The sequence below is a fragment of the Coregonus clupeaformis genome, chromosome 18 (assembly GCF_020615455.1).
Source record: "Coregonus clupeaformis isolate EN_2021a chromosome 18, ASM2061545v1, whole genome shotgun sequence".
In the NCBI taxonomy this organism is placed as follows: domain Eukaryota; kingdom Metazoa; phylum Chordata; class Actinopteri; order Salmoniformes; family Salmonidae; genus Coregonus; species Coregonus clupeaformis.
In genome coordinates this window covers 56426623-56448118 of record NC_059209.1, presented here as the reverse complement: position 1 = coordinate 56448118, position 21496 = coordinate 56426623, and the positions used below count along the sequence as shown (strand labels likewise).

Genomic DNA, 21496 nt, shown 5'->3' with positions numbered 1-21496 from the left:
TGCTGTTCATGTCTTTTTGTATACTTTGATTGTCATTTATTACAGTGTTTAAATGTAAATGATCACCCATTGAATAGCCTATTTAATAAAGATCATTTTAAAGGTAGACTCATCGATATGACGTAGATGCAGAAAGTAAACTGCATAGAAGGTCAATTTCTGCAACAACTAAGAGCGTTGAAGCGCAACGCTCAACTTCTCTGCTGTTTTAGTGCCCTGGCTACCACATGAAGTGAACCCTTGCACATGCGTAGATACTGTGTGTGACTGTGTGAGAGCAAAGTCTTGCATCTCGCTCATCTCAATATCTGCGGTCCTGCTCATGGCAATGTCGCTGAGTCTACCTTTAAAACGAAAATAAAAGCAAAAAGACTAGAAATTATGCAAACAACTATTTTAGGAAAAAAGGAACTATGATCACAGTAACCTCGTTCCCAGGCTCAATTGCTACTGCATGTGAGCCGGCTGGTGGACAAGATTATGGGCACAGTAAATACACTGAGTATACCAAACATTAGGAACACCTTCCTAATATTGAGACCCCCCATTGTTGATACACACGGGAAACTGTTGAGCGTGAAAAACCCAGCAGCGTTGCAGTTCTTGACACAAACCGGTGCGCCTTTTGTTTTCCCCTCACTCTGAATGGCACACATACACAATCCATGTGTCAATTGTCTTGGCTTAAAAATAATTATTTAACCTGTCTCCTCCCCTTCATCTACACTGATTGAAGTGGATTCAACAAGTGACATCAATAAGGGATCATAGCTTTCACCTGGATTCACCTGGTCAGTCTGTCATGTTTTTTATACTCAGTGTATAGTGCAGTGGAAACCAGCTGCCACAAGTGGATGCTAAACTCTTATTATTGGATGTGGGTGTTGTGATGATGAGCTGCCTGCAGAGTTTTGCCACACACCAGTTCTCTGACTTAACTGACACACAGAGTACCATTAATCACAGGAAAAGGAATGTCACATTGCCAATCAAATGATTGGTTAATGAGGGAGTTAAATGCAGTGATCTGAGGATATAAGGTCATCTATCCTTCACTGACTGTCCAGAATATATTTTTATTAAATATATTTTATATCTTTATTATTTTCCCCTAACCCTACCACTCCTCCTCTAATTGGAGTAAGCTAATGGACAAAAATACTTAGACTTCCAGTTTATACATACTACAAACATTTCACAGACAGTATATTTTACATGAGTTATCTTTTTGTTTGTTTTTAGTCCTAGCCTTCAGCTACCCTCAACCCCTCCCATCTATCTCTGAAGACCTTCCAGTTTTGATTTCTAGCTGCCATATATTTTTCTACTGTGCTGTGATGTTTCACAAAAGTTCTGAACCTTTCTATTCTCATTAGGGCTGTCCCCGACTAAAAAAAATATTGCTCGACATTTTTTAACGTGTATTTTTCCATATATAGACACCCTATGTGTTTTAATAAAACCAACTGTATGCATTGAGCTTGTCTACTGCTTTAATTTTACGTTTTGATGCCTCAAGAGGGCGCCAGAGACCTAAATAACCAGAAGAAAATAAAAAACCTGACCCAACTATTCTTCTCCTGCTTCTGCAGGACTTTTGCAGTTCTGCCATTACTCTCCTGAAGTTCCGGTAATAGGCTACACGAGGAGTCGGCAACCTTTCTCATATGGAATGCCAATTTATCTTACAATTTCTACCAATCTGCTTGCCAGTTATGGTTTTCATATGCACATTTTTGTGGAACAGTTTCATTTAATTTATATGAAACAAAATCATTGTCATGTGGTTAATTAACATTCTATCCAAATCTAAATGAAAATGATACAAACCTAAAAAGTACCTTCTATTGCCCTTGCCAACTATGTAAAAATAGCCTACATAAAGCCAACAAATAAAAACATTGCTGATAAAAATAGATATCCTATAAATCACATTGGCTACACATGGCCTGTCTTAATCGTTGATACAATGTTTCAACTTGGGTCCTGCCAGAAGCTTCCACGAGCGAACTTGCAACATTGTATAAAACTCAGTTTCCCATGCCAGTGAGCTCCAGACAGACACAGCTCTAGGCTATTTGCGCAAGGAATATGAAGCAGTGCTTGACTTGGGCACCTGAACTGGGTACCCGCATTTCAGTCCAAGTCAAACACTGATAAGAAGCCTATGTTATGACGTTTCCACTGGATCAGAGCATGACATTTTTCCCTTTCACGCTGAGTGGTTATCAAAAGGGAGAGCACTAGAAAGATTTTTCAAATACATTGAACTATTGGAATTCTCAAGACTCCGTTTGCTTACTGTTTGAGGTGAAGAAAACATTACTTTGAGAAGCTCCACAGGTCATTAGTGGTGTGGCGTTAAGCCAATCAGAAATACTATCAAATCCCCAAATGTGAACATTTATATGCCTACATTTGCGCGCAGGCCAGGTAGCCTATAGGCCTACTTCTATGCGTGCGCGTCCTTACTCAACATTGACAGGAGCGCTCCAAACAAAAGACAATTACTAAATTAACAGAACTCGAAAATGGAATTAAATAAATAAAAACGTGTTTATCACAAGTGTAGCATAGGTTGTGCACTCTGCGAACAATGTGTCCACTCAGACAACGAGAACAGGAAGACTGGGATAATACAATTGAATGTATTAAAATAAATGACCATAACCAAAGTAACAAACATTGTAGATTATAAATTATAGGAATTAATGGTAAATATACTACTGCTGATATATGTAATGGCGAATTGAATATACACTAAAAATCAAACGCAAACAATGAATGTGCACAAATTGGCGGGAGAGCGTATTCTGGAGAGAAAAGTGCATTGTGGATCTGGGCGCATGGTCAATCTGACGTCTGTATTGGCAATGCAGCATTTACGGTGATATTGCCTCAGCATAAGTCAGGGCACTCATACTTCTTGCGACTCCCGGAGCAGTGTAGAGCTGTTGTCAAGGAAGTGTGTTTGTGTTTATACAGGATGTACCTATTTTCTACATTGTAGTATAATAGTGAAGACATCAAAACTATGAAATAACACATATGGAATCATGTAGTAACCAAAAAAGTGTTAAACAAATAAAAATATATGTTATATTTGAGATTCTTCAAAGTAGCCACTCTTTGCCTTGATGACAGCTTTGCACACTCTTGGCATTCTCTCAACCAGCTTCATGAGGTAGTCACCTGGAATGCATTTCAGTTAACAGGTGCGCCTTGTTAAAAGTTCATTTGTGGAATTTCTTTCCTTCTTAATGTGTTTGAGCGAATCGGTTGTGTTGTGACAAGGTACACAGCACATTTGAAAGTGTTAATTTAACACCAGGCGTGTTAATTTCAACACTCGTCCAGTGTTTATATAGGTCCACTCTCATCAGTGTTATTTTAACACTTTTTGCAGTGTTAATATTGAAACACTCTGAGTGTTAAGATATAATACTTCAGGTGTTGTTCAAATGACCCATGGGAGTGTTTTTTCAACACTAATCCAGTGTTTATATAGGGCCACTCAGTGTTAATTTAACACTTTTGGTAGTGTTCATATTGAAACACTTCAAGTGTTAAAATATAACACTTCAGATGTTGTTCAAATGACCCATGGGAGTGTTTTTTCAACACCCTCAGTATTAAGCAGCAACACCCTTCAGTGTTGAGGATCAACTCTAGAGAATGCATCCTGTAACTGAATTGACACCAAGGAAGTGCTAAATATTCACACTAGGAAATAACCATTTTTGGTCTGGTTCTCTCCCACTCATGAATCAAGCCTGCAAGTTGAAGGTAAGTTAAACAGGAGCATTGAAGGATTCGTTACAAGAGTAGTGACTCTGCTTTGTTTCATTTATTTAGGCCACAAAGAGAGGGGTGCATCAGTGAAAACAGTGCATCACAGCCACATTAAAATGAAAAAGGTGCATCACAGGTGCATCAGAATGAAATCAGTGCATCACAGGCGCATCAGAATGAAATCAGTGCATCAAAGGCGCATCACAATGAAATCAGTGCATCACAGGCGCCTCAATACATGTACTAAATGAGAACAAGAGTATTTGCAGAGTTACTATTTAAGTGGGAGTCCTCCTAAGACTAGGTATGCAATTTTCTTGACAAAGTTGCCAATAATCTTTCTATTACTCAATCATGTCAAACAAAGGAACAACATAAAGGCTCTCATCAGCACCATAAACACTTTGAAGGACAAAAGATGGTGAACGGTAGTGTATATCTACAAACAAATACAGTGGGGAAAAAAAGTATTTAGTCAGCCACCAATTGTGCAAGTTCTCCCACTTAAAAAGATGAGAGAGGCCTGTAATTTTCATCATAGGTACACGTCAACTATGACAGACAAAATGAGAAAAAAAAATCCAGAAAATCCCATTGTAGGATTTTTAATGAATTTATTGGCATATGATGGTGGAAAATAAGTATTTGGTCAATAACAAAAGTTTCTCAATACTTTGTTATATACCCTTTGTTGGCAATGACACAGGTCAAACATTTTCTGTAAGTCTTCACAAGGTTTTCACACACTGTTGCTGGTATTTTGGCCCATTCCTCCATGCAGATCTCCTCTAGAGCAGTGATGTTTTGGGGCTGTCGCTGGGCAACACAGACTTTCAACTCCCCTCTAAAGATTTTCTATGGGGTTGAGATCTGGAGACTGGCTAGGCCACTCCAGGACCTTGAAATGCTTCTTACGAAACCACTCCTTCGTTGCCGGGCGGTGTGTTTGGGATCATTGTCATGCTGAAAGACCCAGCCACGTTTCATCTTCAATGCCCTTGCTGATGGAAGGAGGGTTTCACTCAAAATCTCACGATACATGGCCCCATTCATTCTTTCCTTTACACGGATCAGTCGTCCTGGTCCCTTTGCAGAAAAACAGCCCCAAAGCATGATGTTTCCAACCCCATGCTTCACAGTAGGTATGGTGTTCTTTGGATGCAACTCAGCATTCTTTGTCCTCCAAACATGACGAGTTGAGTTTTTACCAGAAAGTTATATTTTGGTTTCATCTGACCATATGACATTCTCCCAATCCTCTTCTGGATCATCCAAATGCACTTCAGACGGGCCTGGACATGTACTGGCTTAAGCAGGGGGGACACGTCTCGCACTGCAGGATTTGAGTCCCTGGCGGCGTAGTGTGTTACTGATGGTTGGCTTTGTTACTTTGGTCCCAGCTCTCAGCAGGTCATTCACTAGGTCCCCCCGTGTGGTTCTGGGATTTTTGCTCACCGTTCTTGTGATCATTTTGATCCCACGGGGTGAGATCTTGCGTGGAGCCCCAGATCGAGGGAGATTATCAGTGGTCTTGTATGTCTTCCATTTCCTAATAATTGCTCCCACAGTTGATTTCTTCAAACCAAGCTGCTTACCTATTGCAGATTCAGTCTTCCCAGCCTGGTGCAGGTCTACAATTTTGTTTTTGGTGTCCTTTGACAGCTCTTTGGTCTTGGCCATTGTGAAGTTTGGAGTGTGACTGTTTGAGGTTGTGGACAGGTGTCTTTTATACTGATAACAAGTTCAAACAGGTGCCATTAATACAGGTAATGAGTGGAGGACAGAGGAGCCTCTTAAAGAAGAAGTTACAGGTCTGTGAGAGCCAGAAATCTTGCTTGTTTGTAGGTGACCAAATACTTATTTTCCACCATAATTTGCAAATAAATTCATTAAAAATCCTACAATGGGATTTTCTGGATTTTTTTTTCTCAATTTGTCTGTCATAGTTGACGTGTACCTATGATGAAAATTACAGGCCTCTCTCATCTTTTTAAGGGGGAGAACTTGCACAATTGGTGGCTGACTAAATACTTTTTTGCCCCACTGTATCTCAACCATTCACTTAGCCGATATAACAAGTTTGGCCACCAGCAAAACGTATTAAAAAATATATTAAAACATGAACATATTACTTACCTTTCGCTGCTGCGCAATTTCAGCTGCCCTTGCACCATCGGCAATTAGATGAAAAGGAAGTTTCAAGTTAAAACCGGAAGCTCAATCAACACTGCTCAGTGCCACTGCCCAACCTCTGTAACTCTAACCTGGGAGTTATATTAGCACCGAGGGTGTAAAAACAACTCTTAAATCAACACCTCTTAAGACAAAAAATGTAACACCAAGAAAATGAGCACTTGTTAACACTGGCCAATTTTCTGTGTAGAGGTGGTATACAGAAGATAGCCCTATTTGGTAAAAGACCAAGTCCATATTATGGCAAGAACAGCTCAAATAAGCAAAGAGAAACGACAGTCCACCTTTACTTTAAGACATGAAGGTCAGTCAATACGGAACCTTTCAAGAAATTTGAAAGTTTCTTCAAGTTCAGTCGAAAAAAACCATCAAGCGCTATGATGAAACTGGCTCCCATGAGGACTGCCACAGGAAAGGAAGACCCAGAGTTACCTCTGTTTCCGAGGATAAGTTCATTAGAGTTCCCAGCCTCAGAAATTGCAGCCCAAATAAATGCTTCACAGAGTTCAAGTAACAGACACATCTGAACATCAACTGTTCAGAGGAGACTGTGTGAATCAGGCCTTCATGGTCGAACTGCTGCAAAGAAACCACTTCTAAAGGACACCAATAAGAAGAAGAGACTTGCTTGGGCCAAGAAACATGAGCAATGGACATTAGACCGGTGGAAATCTGTCCTTTGGTCTGATGAGTCCAAATTTGAGATTTTTGGATCCAACCGCCGTGTCTTTGTGAGACGCAGAGTAGGTGAACGGATGATCTCCGCATGTGTGGTTCCCACCGTGAAGCATGGAGGAGGATGTGTGATGGTGCTTTGCTGGTGACACTGTCTGTGATTTATTTAGAATTCAAGGCACACTTAACCAGCATGGCTACCACAGCATTCTGCAGCGATACGCCATCCCATCTGGTTTGCGCTTAGTGGGACTATCATTTGTTTTTCAACAGGACAATGACACAACACACCTCCAGGCTGTGTAAGGGCTATTTGACCAAGAAGGAGAGTGATGGAGTGCTGCATCAGATGACCTGGCCTCCACAATCACCCGACCTCAACCCAATTGAGATGGTTTGGGATGAGTTGGACCGCAGAGTGAAGGAAAAGCAGCCAAGAGAGAATGCCAAGAGTGTGCAAAGCTGTCATCAAGGCAAAGGGTGTCTACTTCGAAGAATCTAAAATATAAAATACATTTTGATTTGTTTAACACTTTTTGGTTACTACATGATTCCATGTGTGTTATTTCATAGTTTTGATGTCTTCACTATTATTATACAATGTAGAAAATAGTAAAAATAAAGAAAAACCCTTGAATGAGTAGGTGTTCTAAAACCTTTGACCGGCAGTGTAAATCACAAAGATTATACCGTTAATTATTATTATTATTTTAATATTTGTTCTAATATTTGTTTAGTCTTTTCTGGTGGATTAAAATGAAATTGCCACCAGCTTTCTGTTGCTTGTTTTAAATTAATTAATCAGGGTGATTTTCCATAAATAGACAGGTGTTGTCCTTTCCATGGTAGCAAAATCGTATCTAATTTGGCTAACTTTCTATTAAACTGTATTGTAATTAGACCATTTCTTTCTTTCGGGATATGAATACCGAATATTTCCGCTTCGCCATCTGACCATTTTATTGGTAAACTACATGGTAATGTAAAAGTTGTATTTTTTAGAGATCCTATACGTAATATGGTGCCCTTATCTTAATTCGGGTTTAATCCAGAGAGGTTAGAAATGATCCAGATCCTCTGTGAGGCTGTGCAGGGATTCAAAACATGAATCGTTAGCGTACAATGACACCTTTGTTTTTAAGCACTGGCTTTCTAGCCCCTTCATATTATTGTTGGATCTGATTTTAATAGCTAACATTTTGATGGCCATAATAAATAGATATGCCAATAGTGGACAACCTTGTTTAACTCCTCTTGACAATTGAATACTTTCTGAGAAGTAGCCATTATTTACTATTTTACACCTGGGGTTACTATACATACTTGAATCCAACGTATAAGAGACTCTCCAAAATTAAAATAGTCCAGGCATTTATACATACATTTCAGTCTGACTTTATCAAAGGCCTTTTCAAAGTCAGCTATGAATACCAGGTCTGGTTTCCCATATTTTTCATAGTGTTCTATTGTTTCCAGTACTTGTCTTACATTATCTCCAATGTATCATCCATGTAAAAAATCTGTCTGATTAGGATGAATATTATCCGACAATACGTTTTTGATTCTATGAGCTAGAATTTTGGCATCACAACACTGAAGTGTAAGGGGTCTCCAGTTTTTTAGGTGGACTTTATATTTATCACCTGGGTCCTGTTTCAGTAATAGTGAAGTCAGACCTTGCAGAGTATCTGATAGTCTACCATTTTTATAGGAGTGATTCAAACATGTTAATAACAGACCTTTGAGTACATCGACAAATATTTGATATACCTCAACTGGTATGCCATCCATCCCTGGAGTTTTCCCGTACTTGAAGGCTTTAATTGCATCTAGATGTTGCTCCTCTGTAATTAAGCCTTCACATGATTATTTATGTATAGCTGTTAATTTTACACTATTAATAAAAAAAAATCCTTACAATTAACTTCTGTTAGTGGAAATGGAGGAGACTGAAATGAAAACATACAGTGCATTCGGAAAGTATTCTGACCCCTTGAATTTTTCCATATTTTGTTAGGTTACAGCTTTATTCTAAAATTGATTAAATTGTTTTTTCCCCCTCATCTACACACCATTTTTTAAACATTTATTTTACCTTCATTTAACTAGGCAAGTCAGTTAAGAACAAATTCTTATTTACAATGATGGCCTACACCGGCCAAACCCAGACGACGCTGTGCCAATTGTGCGCCGCCCTATGGGACTCCCAATCACGGCCGGTTGAGATACAGCCTGGCATTGAACCAGGGGGTCTGTAGTGATGCCTCAAGCACTGAGATGCAGTGCCTTAGACCGCTGCGCCACTCGGGAGCCCAATAACCCATAATGACAAAGCAAAAACAGGTTTTTAGAAATTGTTGCACATTTCTTAAAATTATAAACTGAAATATTACATTTACATAAGTATTCAGACCCTTTACTCAGTACTTTGTTGAAGCACCTTTGGCAGCGATTACAGCCTCAAGTCTTCTTGGGTATGACGCTACAAGCTTGGCACAACTGTATTTGGGGAGTTTCTCCCATTCTTCTCTGCGCATCCTCCCAAACACTGTCAGGTTGGATGGGGAGCATCGCTGCACAGCTATTTTCAGGTCTCTCCAGAGATGTTTGATTGGGTTCAAGTACGGGCTCTGGCTGGGCCACTCAAGGACATTCATAGACTTGTCCCGAAGCCACTCCTGCGTTGTCTTAGCTGTGTGCTTAGGGTCGTTGTCCTGTTGGAAGGTGAACCTTCGCCCCAGTCTGTGGTCCTGAGCACTCTGGAGCAGGTTTTCATCAAGGATCTCTCTGTACTTTGCTCCGTTCATCTTTCCCTCAATCCTGACTAGTCTCCCAGTCCCTGCTGCTGAAAAACATCCCCACAGTATGATGCTGACATCACCATGCTTCACCGTAGGCATGGTGCCAGGTTTCCTCCAGACGTGACACTTGGCATTCAGGCCAAAGAGTTCAATCTGGGTTTCATCAGACCAGATCATCTTGTTTTTCATGATCTGAGGGTCCTTTAGGTGCCTTTTGGCAAACTCCAAGCGGGCTGTCATGTGCCTTTTACTGAGGAGTGGCTTCCTTCTGGCCACTCTACCATAAAGGCCTGATTGGTGGAGTGCTGCAGAGATGATTGTCCTTCTGGAAGGTTCTCCCATCTCCACAGAGGAACTCTGGAGCTCTATCAGAGTGACCACCGGGTACTTGGTCACCTCCCTGACCAAGGCCCTTCTCCCTAAATTGCACAGTTTGGCCGGGCGGCCAGCTCTAGGAAGAGTCTTGGTGGTTCCAAACTTCTTCAATTTAAGAATGATGGAGGCCACTGTGTTCTTGGGGACCTTCAATGCTGCAGACATTTTTTGGTACCCTTCCCCAGATCTGTGCCTCGACACAATCCTGTCTCGGAGCTCTACGGACAATTCCTTCAACCTCATGGCTTGGTTTTTGCTCTGACATGCACTGTCAACTGTGGGACCATATATAGGCAGTTGTATGTCTTTCCAAATAATGTCCAATCAATTGAATTTACCACAGGTGGACTCCACTCAAGTTGTAGAAACATCTCAAGGATGATCAATCGAAACAGGATGCGCTTGAGCTCAATTTCGAGTCTCATAGCAAAGGGTCTGAATACTTATGTAAATAAGGTATTTCTGTTTTTTATTTTTTGTCTTAAAACCTGTTTTCGCTTTGTCATTATGGGGTATTGTGTGTAGATTGATGAGGGGAAAAAAATAATTTAATCAATTTTAGAATAAGCCTGTAAGGGAACAAAATGTGGAAAAAGGGAAGAGGTCTGAATACTTTCCGAATGCACTGTATGGTTAAAGTACTTAGCCTTTTCTTTGAAAATATCGTTTGGTGAATCATGGATGACTCCTAGTTAATAAACGATGAATCCCCAGGGGGTAAGAGTGAACTCTAGTAACCTCTTGAAGGTGACTAACATGAATTTGTTCTTCCTTTTAGGGACAAAAGGTTGACCATCATGGACTTCAACCCATGTGATTACTGGGAGAATAGTATAGTCAATTCTTATATGGAGCACTTTTGGATTATACCAGAGCCATATATTTATTTCTAAATAGATGATACCAACTACTATAATGTTGCCACGTTTATCCCTCTCTGCTGGGACTACCTACAATTTCATCACTGACTGCAGTGTAGCTAGAGGAACAACTGAGAGCAGAGCCTTTAGTTGTAAAGTCTTGGTTGGGCCCAAGCCCCAGTCACAGCTCCTGTGTGGCATCTTAATCCTGTCCGGTGCTATGAGCTTCAGAGTGAGGGAGGAGGTGCTGATGGATTTGTGCTACTGAGGAGACCATGGGACTCTGAGGCACACACCCAAACCCTTCTACGTGCCCCATGCTAACGGAGAGAGGCAGAGCTGCTGTTATTTTAGTATCACTTGGATATTTAGGATATTAATAGGATGGATTCATGGGACGGAATAATGCTCGAGTTACTTGTTTACGGTAAAAAAACGACTAAAATCACCAGGAATTCAGCAAGAAATGTTTAATTTAGGAAATCTTATCCCAAGTATTGCCATGAATAAAAAACGAGACGTGATCGTGTCTCAATCTAATCAAGGTATGAAATTATTATTATTATCAAATACAATCCATTTTTGGGCTTAGTTGTGGTCAATTTGCAGTGTACAAATTATTAAAATGATGTTCCAGCCCTGGCGCGTTACGTCTGGGGAACTTCCATTTTCCTGTACTGCTGCTGGAGAAATTATATTTCTTTCCTTTGTGGTGAAGATGGAATGAAAATAATGGCCAATCTTTAATAATAGAGCTGTATGCATTGTTTGTTCGTGGCCCTCTCTTTAACTTCGGACGTGCCGTGGGAATTCTGTTGTGAATTAAAGTTAGTTTGTCAATACTGCAGCTTTGTGTTCCAGGCTTTTAGGATCTTTTAATATACTGAAAGTAAAATACAAGTGACCATAGTGCAGTTTGGGTTTTGGTATTTTGTCTTTTATTCAATTAAAGATTCTTATTCAATTAAAGATTTTTATTTAATACAATTATTTTCTCTTGTCCAAAACAAAAAAGATGATTGACACGAGAAATATACAAAAATATAAAGAGAATTATGAAGTGCCTCGATGCCACATATACAACAGGAAAGTATTTTACAAGAACAAAATCAACTGTTAGGAAACACTAACATCAATAATTAGAAAGTATCTTAGACAAAACAACCAAATGCTTTGAAAGCCTTAGACTTTCATCACCTCAAACTTATAATTCATGACTTCTCACATACCTCCTGCACATCACAGAAATCCACAGCAATCTTTCCATTGAACAGTCTCTTTCTGTACCAGCCACTGTAATACCTATGGTTCAAACCATCAGTATTATAAGTTGCTGTTGCACTTGTAACTGTTACAGTATCCTCAATATTCAGAACATCTTGATCCTCAAGAAAGTCTCCCAAAACAACAGAGCCTCTTCACTTTCTCTCACTTTCTTCTGTCCATATTCTTTAGTGTATAAAACACACCTTTCTTTGTCCATTTTCAAACACCTACATTAACTAATTTTTTTCATTACAAAAGTAGCTCTAGATGTAAATTAAAATAGAAAATACACATTTTCAAAAAAGTAGAGATCTAAAAAACAATGGAGGTAAGAGATCTGAATTCATAATACACGGTTCAATATTTACCAGGATCCATAATCCATATATATAAGACAAACAAAAAAGGTTGTGAGCGAGATCACACAATTCTTAATACAAATAAGAATCTATATTATTTTCCTACAACAACACCTGACAGCTGTGAATAAATCTAAGCCACCCATTTCACTATCCTGTATATAACAACAGTGTGCTGGAGAGAGTAACGTGTTGGGATTTTTATGGTCGTGTTTACTAGTCTGCCAAACAACCTGGACATCAGAGGCTAGAGCTGGCAATGTCTAAAAATAGCAATGTTCCTCAGGTTTGCCCAGCCAGTCACAGTATTAACTGGTTAGCTCTGCTCCCTCCTCCTCTCTGGATCCAACGTTGGCATTTCCAACTGGCAGGTTGACTTGTAGTTATGGCAGCGACAACAAGCATCTCCTTCACCAGAGGCATTCTATAACAGAAACCTTGACTCTCTGCCTGCTGTTGAAGGTGCCTCCTTAGACTCCATTTCTGATTTGTTGTAGAAAACAGCATGGATAATGTGATATTTTCCTTTAAAGCTAGAATCATTAGTTGCTACATCAATTTTTGGACTTTTAAATTAATTATATATACACCCATTGATTCTTGAAGAATATAACTTAGAAATGCCTCATGAGCTTGGTTCAACTGTCATACCCCACCAGAACCCTAAATACAAGCTTGTTTTACTCCAATGTTTGTAAACAATGTAAATGTAAACACTGTATAGCCTCAAAACATGGTTACAACTATAGTCAGTCCTTGCATCCATAGCTCTATCTAGGAATTTGACAGTGGTTACATTTCTCCACGCCCACTCTCAGCTTTTTACCAAAACAAAGTGACCACTTTATTGTTTCAATTAAGGATTCTAGCTTTAAAATACCTCAGTGTCTATCAGACTAAAAAGGTAAGTTCTAGAGTTTGAGGTCACTAATGTCTTATGTCATGTAGATGTGGTTTGGTGTCTGTCAAAGCAAGACAGCAAACCTGCAGAGAGGAGTTTGACGTCACTGGACATCTTTTTAGAGACGACAATGATGTGCTCATGACACCCTCAAGACACTTGTTGGGATGAGAAAGATGCAGTGTTGTGATGTAGATCTAATGCAGGAGTCGTGTTTGAGAGTCTGATGAGGATGTGACAAAGAAATTACTTACTACTAGGGTGAAATCTTCTTTGTAACAAAATCTTTGGTCCAATCTTTCAATTGCTAAGTATTGCATTTCGGTTTCCCCCTCTTTTCAGAATACCCACATAATTTACACCATTTTAAAAGAAGTGCAACCAAGCTATTAGACTGCTTTGCATGTGTCTGTGTGGATTCACGTTTCCTTTAGAGCATGAATATGTACATTTCTATAATGAATCTCTACAGTCAAACAAGATGTGTAACATGGTACCATCAATCTCTCAAAGAGTCATGCTCAACTATCAGAGGTGTTCCTGGAGAGGAGGAGGCTACAGACTGGCAGCGCTCTGCTCCATAAGACAAGTGAACATGAAGGACAACTCTTTAAAGGGCTTTGTGATTTGATGTACTCCCCCTACAATATGCACCAATTTGTAAGTCGCTCTGGATAAGAGCATCTGCTAAATGACTTAAATGTACATATCCCTTATGCAATATTACCACCCTCTGTGTGTCAGTCTATCAGTCTTCCTGTGTGTCCAACTGCCTCTGTGTGTCCAGTCCACAACAGTAGGAGTAGCCAGGCAGGTCAGGTCTGAAATCAGGTTTAGAGGTCCTCAGCGTAGAGAATGCAGGGGCTGCTGTCCTCACTGGACTTCAGCTGGACGGTGGAGACAAACCAGCGTTGGGAGCCCGTAGCGTTGTAGTTGAGCGTGGTACGGTAAGTGTTCTTGGCGTGTTTGGGGTACACGATGGTGGTGCTTTGGTAGTGCAGGGGCCTCTGACGTGGCTCTAGGTACACCTGGGACTTGTAGCGCCGCCAGGTGCAGTTCTGCACGGCAACCACCATCTCGCTGTAGGAAGTCACCGTGGGAACAGGAGCACAGTACACCTGGTCCCGGTAGTGCCTGTCTGAGTCGTACTTTACTTCAGAGTTACACCTGGAGAGTAGAACCAAAAACATGGGATTAAGTGTTGAAGCACCAAAGTACTTTGAAGAGCAATACATTAAGTAATAGATTAGGCAGGAAATAGTATAGAAGCTGATCACTAGATGGCACTGTTAAGAGGTGAATACTGAGTAGGGTAGAGAAAAGCTGCCTTCAAAAAGCCTACTGCATCAACCTGTACATTAAAAAGCCAAATTACATAAATCCATAAAAATTACAGTAAATGCTTGTTTAATAGCAAGTAATTATTTGAGTGGTTTGGTGAAGGGTCACTTACTTGATCTCCGTTTCAGGTTTGGGGTTGACCTCGATGCTCTCACCAAAGAAGACAGGGTACATGCGTGCCCTCGGGTCCGTCCCCGTTGAGTTCAGGAGAAGGTACGGCAGCTAGGGGAGGATATAGGTATGAGGTTAGGGAGGCCATTCTTATAAATCCATCACATTACCCCTTAATGTGTAAACATGAACCTACTGGCGGTGAGGGGAAATGTCCTTGACATGTTGAAGAGGGAAGTGAGCTGGCAGAATCCATTCTACAGGCAAGAGTAGGTGTCATCACAGACTGTCCTGTGAGATCCCACTACTGATACACTATTAGTGCTCTCTACCTAATATAGAGAACAGTTTATTTAGCTGGCAAAGATGCAGGCTCTCAATACACCTATAACAGGACAGGAACTCCCACATGAGGAGTTCTGTGCTATCTCCCCTAGCATTCACCCAACACAGCTACAATAGATGAGCAAAGCCTGGCTAGAAAGAGTAGTTGGTGTCTACACAACAAGTAGCAAAAATAATAGTACACCACTTCCTTTTTTCATTCAGATAATTACATAGTGGAACAAGGCAATATGACTTGTTACAGTCACTGTAAATCTCTTTTCACTGAGCCCCCACAGCAGCCTAGTGGTATGCTTCAGAAAGAACTTACAAAGCCAGTCAGCCAGCCGGCATGTCTGCCTGCATGTTGTGTAACTGAGGGGGCTAGCTGAGAGCGTCCCTGCCGCCTCTGTGTCTCCTGGACCTGGGTACTGTCACTGCTCCACCTGCTCAAACCATCAGAACCGCTCTGCTCCCCTCCACTAAATCACCCCACAGAGAGCCTCCAGTCCAGCCAACAGCAGACATGGTGGTCCAAGACAGGAGAGGCTACTGTCTGTCTGCACTATAGAACAACCCCTGTCACAGAGATGTCACATACATGTTTAAGTTCATTTGATTTCAATTGACTGTAAATGGATGGAGCCTTGTAGTCAGTGTTGTCAACCTTAGGGTACTGTATGCATCTCAGAGTTTGTCTCACATACATTACAGTAGAACACAGCATAGGATATGACAACCTGGTTAGACCATGAAATCAGAGGGTCAAATACACAATCTAGTAGATTATTTGTAAGTGTTAGATCTCTTCTCTGCTCCAGGCTTGGTTAACTTGTTACACCCATCATTCTGACAGAGAGACGCTATGAGAAGGCCTCTGCATAGGGACTCCACTGTCCTGTCCCACCATCTGCCTAGAGACCAATAAAGTCAGAGCCACCAAGCCATACACTGTAGCTACCGCTTCTGGAATCAGTTAGCAAATTCTAAATCCTTTGCCAACTCTATACAGTGCTGCTGTCTAAGCCCAGAGGCACGCATGACATCCAGTCAACATGCCATCTAGTCATAATGCCATCCAGACAATACACGTTTTGTTGAGAGTTTAAGATGTAAAACTGATGCTTTTATGTGTAATTATGGTACCTCTCCATACATAAACGTCCTGATTAAACTATATCATTCTGTTCCCGCCATCTCTCGCGTTCTCCTCCTCTTTCTCTCTCTCATTACAAAAGGGTAGATAGAGCAAAGTTGTCACATGTTAAGGTTTGGATGCAAGTCTCTCCAACCTCACCTCTCCCTAACAGCTCGGAACAGGCCGAAGGCACAGCAGAGGTGCCGCCCAAATCACTATGCCGCACACAGCTCTCGTCTTACCCAAAGCCCCAAATCAGCACCAGACAAAACCTCACTCAGGGCTGTACTGTACCCCCACTGTACTGTACCCCCACTGTACTGTACCCCCACTTCATCTCTGCTGGCTATATAACTCTCACTCAGATGAGAGCTAGTGTAACCAATAACCATGCTACCCTCACTGCTGTTAATCCCTGTAAATTGATTAATTTACACTGTGTGCTGCTGGCACAGTGTGGCATCATCAAATTAAAAGAGTGTGATTGACTTGTCTTCTGTACTCTGGCAGGAGCAGCATCCTGGCTGTTTATCCAGGGGAATGAATGTGTTGGCAGCCTTTGAAAGTGTCCAGGCTAGGGGCCCCTCCATCTACTGCACCCAGGCAGCACCAGCACACATACGGAACTCATTCCCCGGAAGCACAACTCTACCCACCCAGTCAATGTGGTGTGCAGCCAAGTACAGGCTACATACATTTTTTAAAAACATTTTAGTCATTTAGCAGACCCTCTTATCCAGAGCGACTTACAGTTAGTGAGTGCATACATTTTCATACTGTACAATAGACAATCAAAGTGCAACTCTCACACAATTGAGGTAGATCACGAGGACCTGGAGTCAGGAAAAACTCTGCCCATCATCATCACACAGTAAACTGCTGACTGAGTAGAGAGAGTAGACGTTGTTAAGCTCCAGCATCACTATCAATATCAACTCTAAATCTGGAATAAGAACCTAATGACACGGGTCTCCTTTCTGTCCTACACTCTAATCCATTGATAGTTATAGCCCTGACTTAGCTCCTTGACTGGGCTGGAACACTGACCCATGAGAGGGACTCATCTACAGCCTCCCCAAAAACCATGTTAGCTCAGGTACCAAAGTGGTTATGAAGAGACAGGGAGATGGAAAGTAATCATATTGATCTATAACAGTCTAATAACCAGAATATAATGTAGGAGTTTTACTGTGAAATAAGGTAATGTCTACTCAAGGGGATACAGTTGTCAGCACAAGAGCTAGTCATTCCCTCTGTTGAAAACGTGCTACTTGTCAAGTTCAGTGTCTTCAGTGTCTAGTAGTAACCACAAAATAACTACATTTCAACACAGTGTGTGTGTGTGTGTGTGTGTGTGTGTGTGTGGGTGTTGTCACGATACAAGTATCGTGATACTCAGAGGTATCGTGGCAAGGAAACAAAACATGAAGCAGACTAAATGTATTGATTAAAACAGTCCTGTTGGAAACAAGCAGCCTTACATTGTCACCCAGAATCACATGTTTATTTTCCAAGCTATAGCACACAATATTTTAGATACAGCAGATACAAAGAGTTTAGTCTGCCTTGTGTTTTCCTTTTTGCCATGGAAAATCAGGTATTGTAGTATCGCGATACTGGTATCGTGACAACCCTAGTGTGTGTGTGTGTGTGTATTCATGTGTTTAAATTCAAATACAGAGGTCATGAAACTCTTATGCAACAGCCTGCAACTGCTCTTGCAAGCCTGTTTGCCTCAAAATATAACTTTGGGATTGTTCTTAGGTAGCATACAAAAACACCACAAGATTAGAACTGCGAAAAAACAGTTTATGCAAGTGCATGAATGTCTGCCACTGCCAAGCATGCACATACTGTATATAAACGCAAACAGCCCAAACTCACATAAAAATGCTTTGAAAGCCTTTTCTAATGGAATGGGTTGATTTTTTCCATACATACACACAATCCCATGAAAGGTATTGGAACCAAAAGCAGAATCAGCCCCTATCAAAGCTGCTTTTATGAGGAGAAACCACAAAGCAGGGGAGCTCCACCAGTCCCCACATCCAGGGGATTAGAACCATATCTCCTTTCAGGCCTCAACAAACCAGTGTCACGCAACTCCCATATACTGTATGTGGAGTTGGCTGCTGGCTAAAAGCACATAAAAATGCCATCTAGACCTGTATGAACATGTTCCTTTGACAGTGAAATTAAGAGTGCCTTGGTAATTATTATTAATAGAATCAACCTTTGTTCCTCAATGGGATTACTACACTTCACTCAAATAATTGCAAAAGATTGATAAAACGAAAGTTATTCTTCTTAACCAACATTACACAAATTGCATTTCTTGATCAAATACACAGACAAAAATATAAACGCAACATGTAAAGTGTTGGTCCCATGTATCATGAGCTGAAATAAAAGATCCCAGAAATGTTCCATACGCACAAAAAGCTTCTCTAAAATGTTGTGTACAAATTTGTTTACATCCCTGTTAGTGGGCATTTCTCCTTTGCCAAGATAATCCATCCACCTGACAGGTGTGGCATATTAAGAAGCTGATTAAACAGCATGATCATTACACAGGTGCACCTTGTGCTGGGAACAGTAAAAGGCCACTATGCGAAGGAGATGTGTTGGGCTGCATGAGAAAAATGGTGGTCACACCAGATACTAACTGGTTTTCTGATCTACGCCCTTACTTTTATTTTTTTAAGGTATCTGTGACCAACAGATGCATATCTGTATTCCCAGTCATGTGAGATCCATAGATTAGGGCCTAATTTATTTATTTCAATTGACTGATTTCCTTATATTAACTGTAACTCAGTAAATCTTTGAAATTGTTGCATGTTGCGTTCATATTTTGGTTCAGTATAATAACATAATGTGCCCTTTCCCAAGTGTGAGGCACTAGACACACCAGATCTATTTGTTGGGGATTTCAAGCCAAAGCATGTGCCTATACGGGCTGTCTGGTTTCCAATCTGGCATTGGCTGCCGTGAGAAGGTACAGCCAGGTTATAATGTATTTATACTGTATGAGTAGAAGCAGTGTGGTCGACTAGAGTGGATTGACCTGAGAGTAATGAGACCACAACAGACACAAGGAGCTAATCACAATCACACTGTTTTGTCCCCTCTCCCATTTCCATTGCTAAGCAAGCATTTCATTGGACGGTGTATCCCATACATACGACTAATAAAACATGAAACTTATGTTTGTTTCTATGGGTTACTTCAACCCTGGGCTGCCATTGACTTACAAAGTATTCCATCATGAATGGGATAGACAGAGAGAGATGTTTGACATCCTCTGTGACTTTTGTAACGTTCCTCCTTGACTCTATATTGTGAAATATTCACTCAAGAGACAAGAAAAGATCAATATAATTGATATTTCTGAGATATTTCTATTTTTCTTGGAAAGGACACAGGTTGATGCTTATCCCTTTTATGAAACATTAACAGGGTGTTTTGAACACTGCTTCGCTTTTCTGCAGTGGAAAGTTAATTATTACAGATGACAATTTTTACAGACAAACACATTACTGCAGAGAAACCTAGTTCATTTCTGGTTCTCTTTCACCCAGTCCTTTACAAATGGTTAAAACCCATTTGTTTCCTAGATATGTGATCTGAGGGAAGGCCTATCAATAATTGATCCATTAACTTTAACAACTTGTTTATAATTGTTTGAGATTCAGGAATACAAGCAATATTCCTGTGAAGACATGTCATAATCCATTTAAGCTATTTGATTTCTAAAGATAATGCTGCATCAGAAAATGTCTAGGCCTATGCGTTGCACCAGTGGAATTCCTCCAGTAAAAGGACTACCAGATGTTTAGGAGTAGGTAGGCAATATGGTAGTGCATGTTTCTGTCCAAAACAAAACAGTAATAGACATACGTCCATGACCGTTACAGCAACTGACACATGGTTTAACAGTAGTCATCAGAGTAGATAGCCTCATTTATCTCTGGTCTTGAACATACAAATTCAGGGGTTGTGTCTACTTTTTATGCAGAATTGTGCACAATGCGCAGAGCCAGCGGCACTTGTAAACTCATTTTTGTTTTGTTTTCAACTGTTGCTTACCAGTTTGCCTTTGCTCTCCTTTTTATAGTATCCATGGTTCTCGACTAGCGTCGTACAACTCCCGGAGCGCGACTCGAGCAGACCTGGAGACAGCGAATAGAAGGGCGGACTTGGACTCGGAGGGAGTCCCGAATCCGGACTGTCAAGCAGTCCCTCCCGATTCTTTCCTTTCAGACTATCATCCATAGCTTGTAAATGTAGGTGTCCCACCATTTCCGGGAGAGCTCAAAACATAAACCAGGCGAAGGCACTCAAGACGATGATGAGTCAACCAATTTTCTAGAAAGACTGCAACCCAAAATGCGTACAAATCCCTTCATTCGGAGACGGGGAATCCCTGGTAAAATTATTCGTTTAAAGCGGATTTCTGAAAAAGAACAAATTGCAAAATAATATTTGAATATTGCCATTCCATTATAAAACCATAACTTTAATTTGCCACGTACTTATCTTGTCTTTTTGTGCCAGTATTAGGCCTATAATTCACAAACCTTTGATTTGTTATTCTCAGGTAACGGATTTCTCCACCAGTATTTTCGCCAAAACAAATACTCTCAAATAATTCTGACAAACGAGAAACTAAAGGTAAACTCCAGAAACTCCGTAACAACTAACCAGCAATTCTATAGTGTCGCTCTATAGTCAGTAATCGAGCCAAAGATAAATGGAAGTCATAACACAAAATGATTTTTCGCTCACTGTAACGCAGCAGTCTATCTGGTAGTAATCTGTCCGTTTTGAGCTCTACTCTGAGCTGAACTGAACAGCCGGATCTCGGAGAGGTCCCTCTTAATGAGCCTGACAGCATTTTTGCACCTGGAGCCAATCCAGCCCTGATGATCTGGATCAGTTCCAGACACAGCCGACAGGGCGAGCACGTACGTCCTCACTGCTCCTCCTAGGCTGGTTGGGGCTGTCTGAATGATACTAACTACACAATTATAGCATACTGTGTTATAATACTGTCATAACTCAGTAACTCAGGGAAAGCGGGAATATTGTGAGGGTAGCTATACAATAGAGAGATAATGTCGTGAATAGCATATGGGCTACAATAAGCAGTGGAATTTACTACAAAAATAATTGATCAATTGTGTTAAGGTAATTTCATGCCTTTAAAATGTATAATGCACTATCACTCAAAACTCTTGTGACCATATCATGTATGGGTACATTGAGTTGTTTGTTTGGCTGTTGTTGTTATATTATATCATAGTGGCCACGTGTAGCTCAGTTGGTAGAGCATGGCGCTTGCAACGCCAGGGTTGTGG

At 40.7% G+C, this 21496-nt stretch overlaps 1 protein-coding gene across 1 annotated transcript; it reads right to left on the bottom strand.

The window, feature by feature from the left end:
- Positions 1 to 13122: 13122 nt before the first annotated feature.
- On the bottom strand, positions 13123 to 21084 carry LOC121551132 (refilin-A-like). The gene is made up of 4 exons (XM_041863685.2): positions 20717 to 21084; positions 20226 to 20592; positions 14676 to 14785; positions 13123 to 14389 (listed from the first exon to the last, which is right to left on the bottom strand). The coding sequence occupies exons 2-4, from the start codon at positions 20436 to 20438 to the stop codon at positions 14056 to 14058; spliced, it is 657 nt and encodes a 218-aa protein (XP_041719619.1). The 5' UTR covers positions 20439 to 20592; positions 20717 to 21084; the 3' UTR covers positions 13123 to 14055.
- Positions 21085 to 21496: the final 412 nt, after the last annotated feature.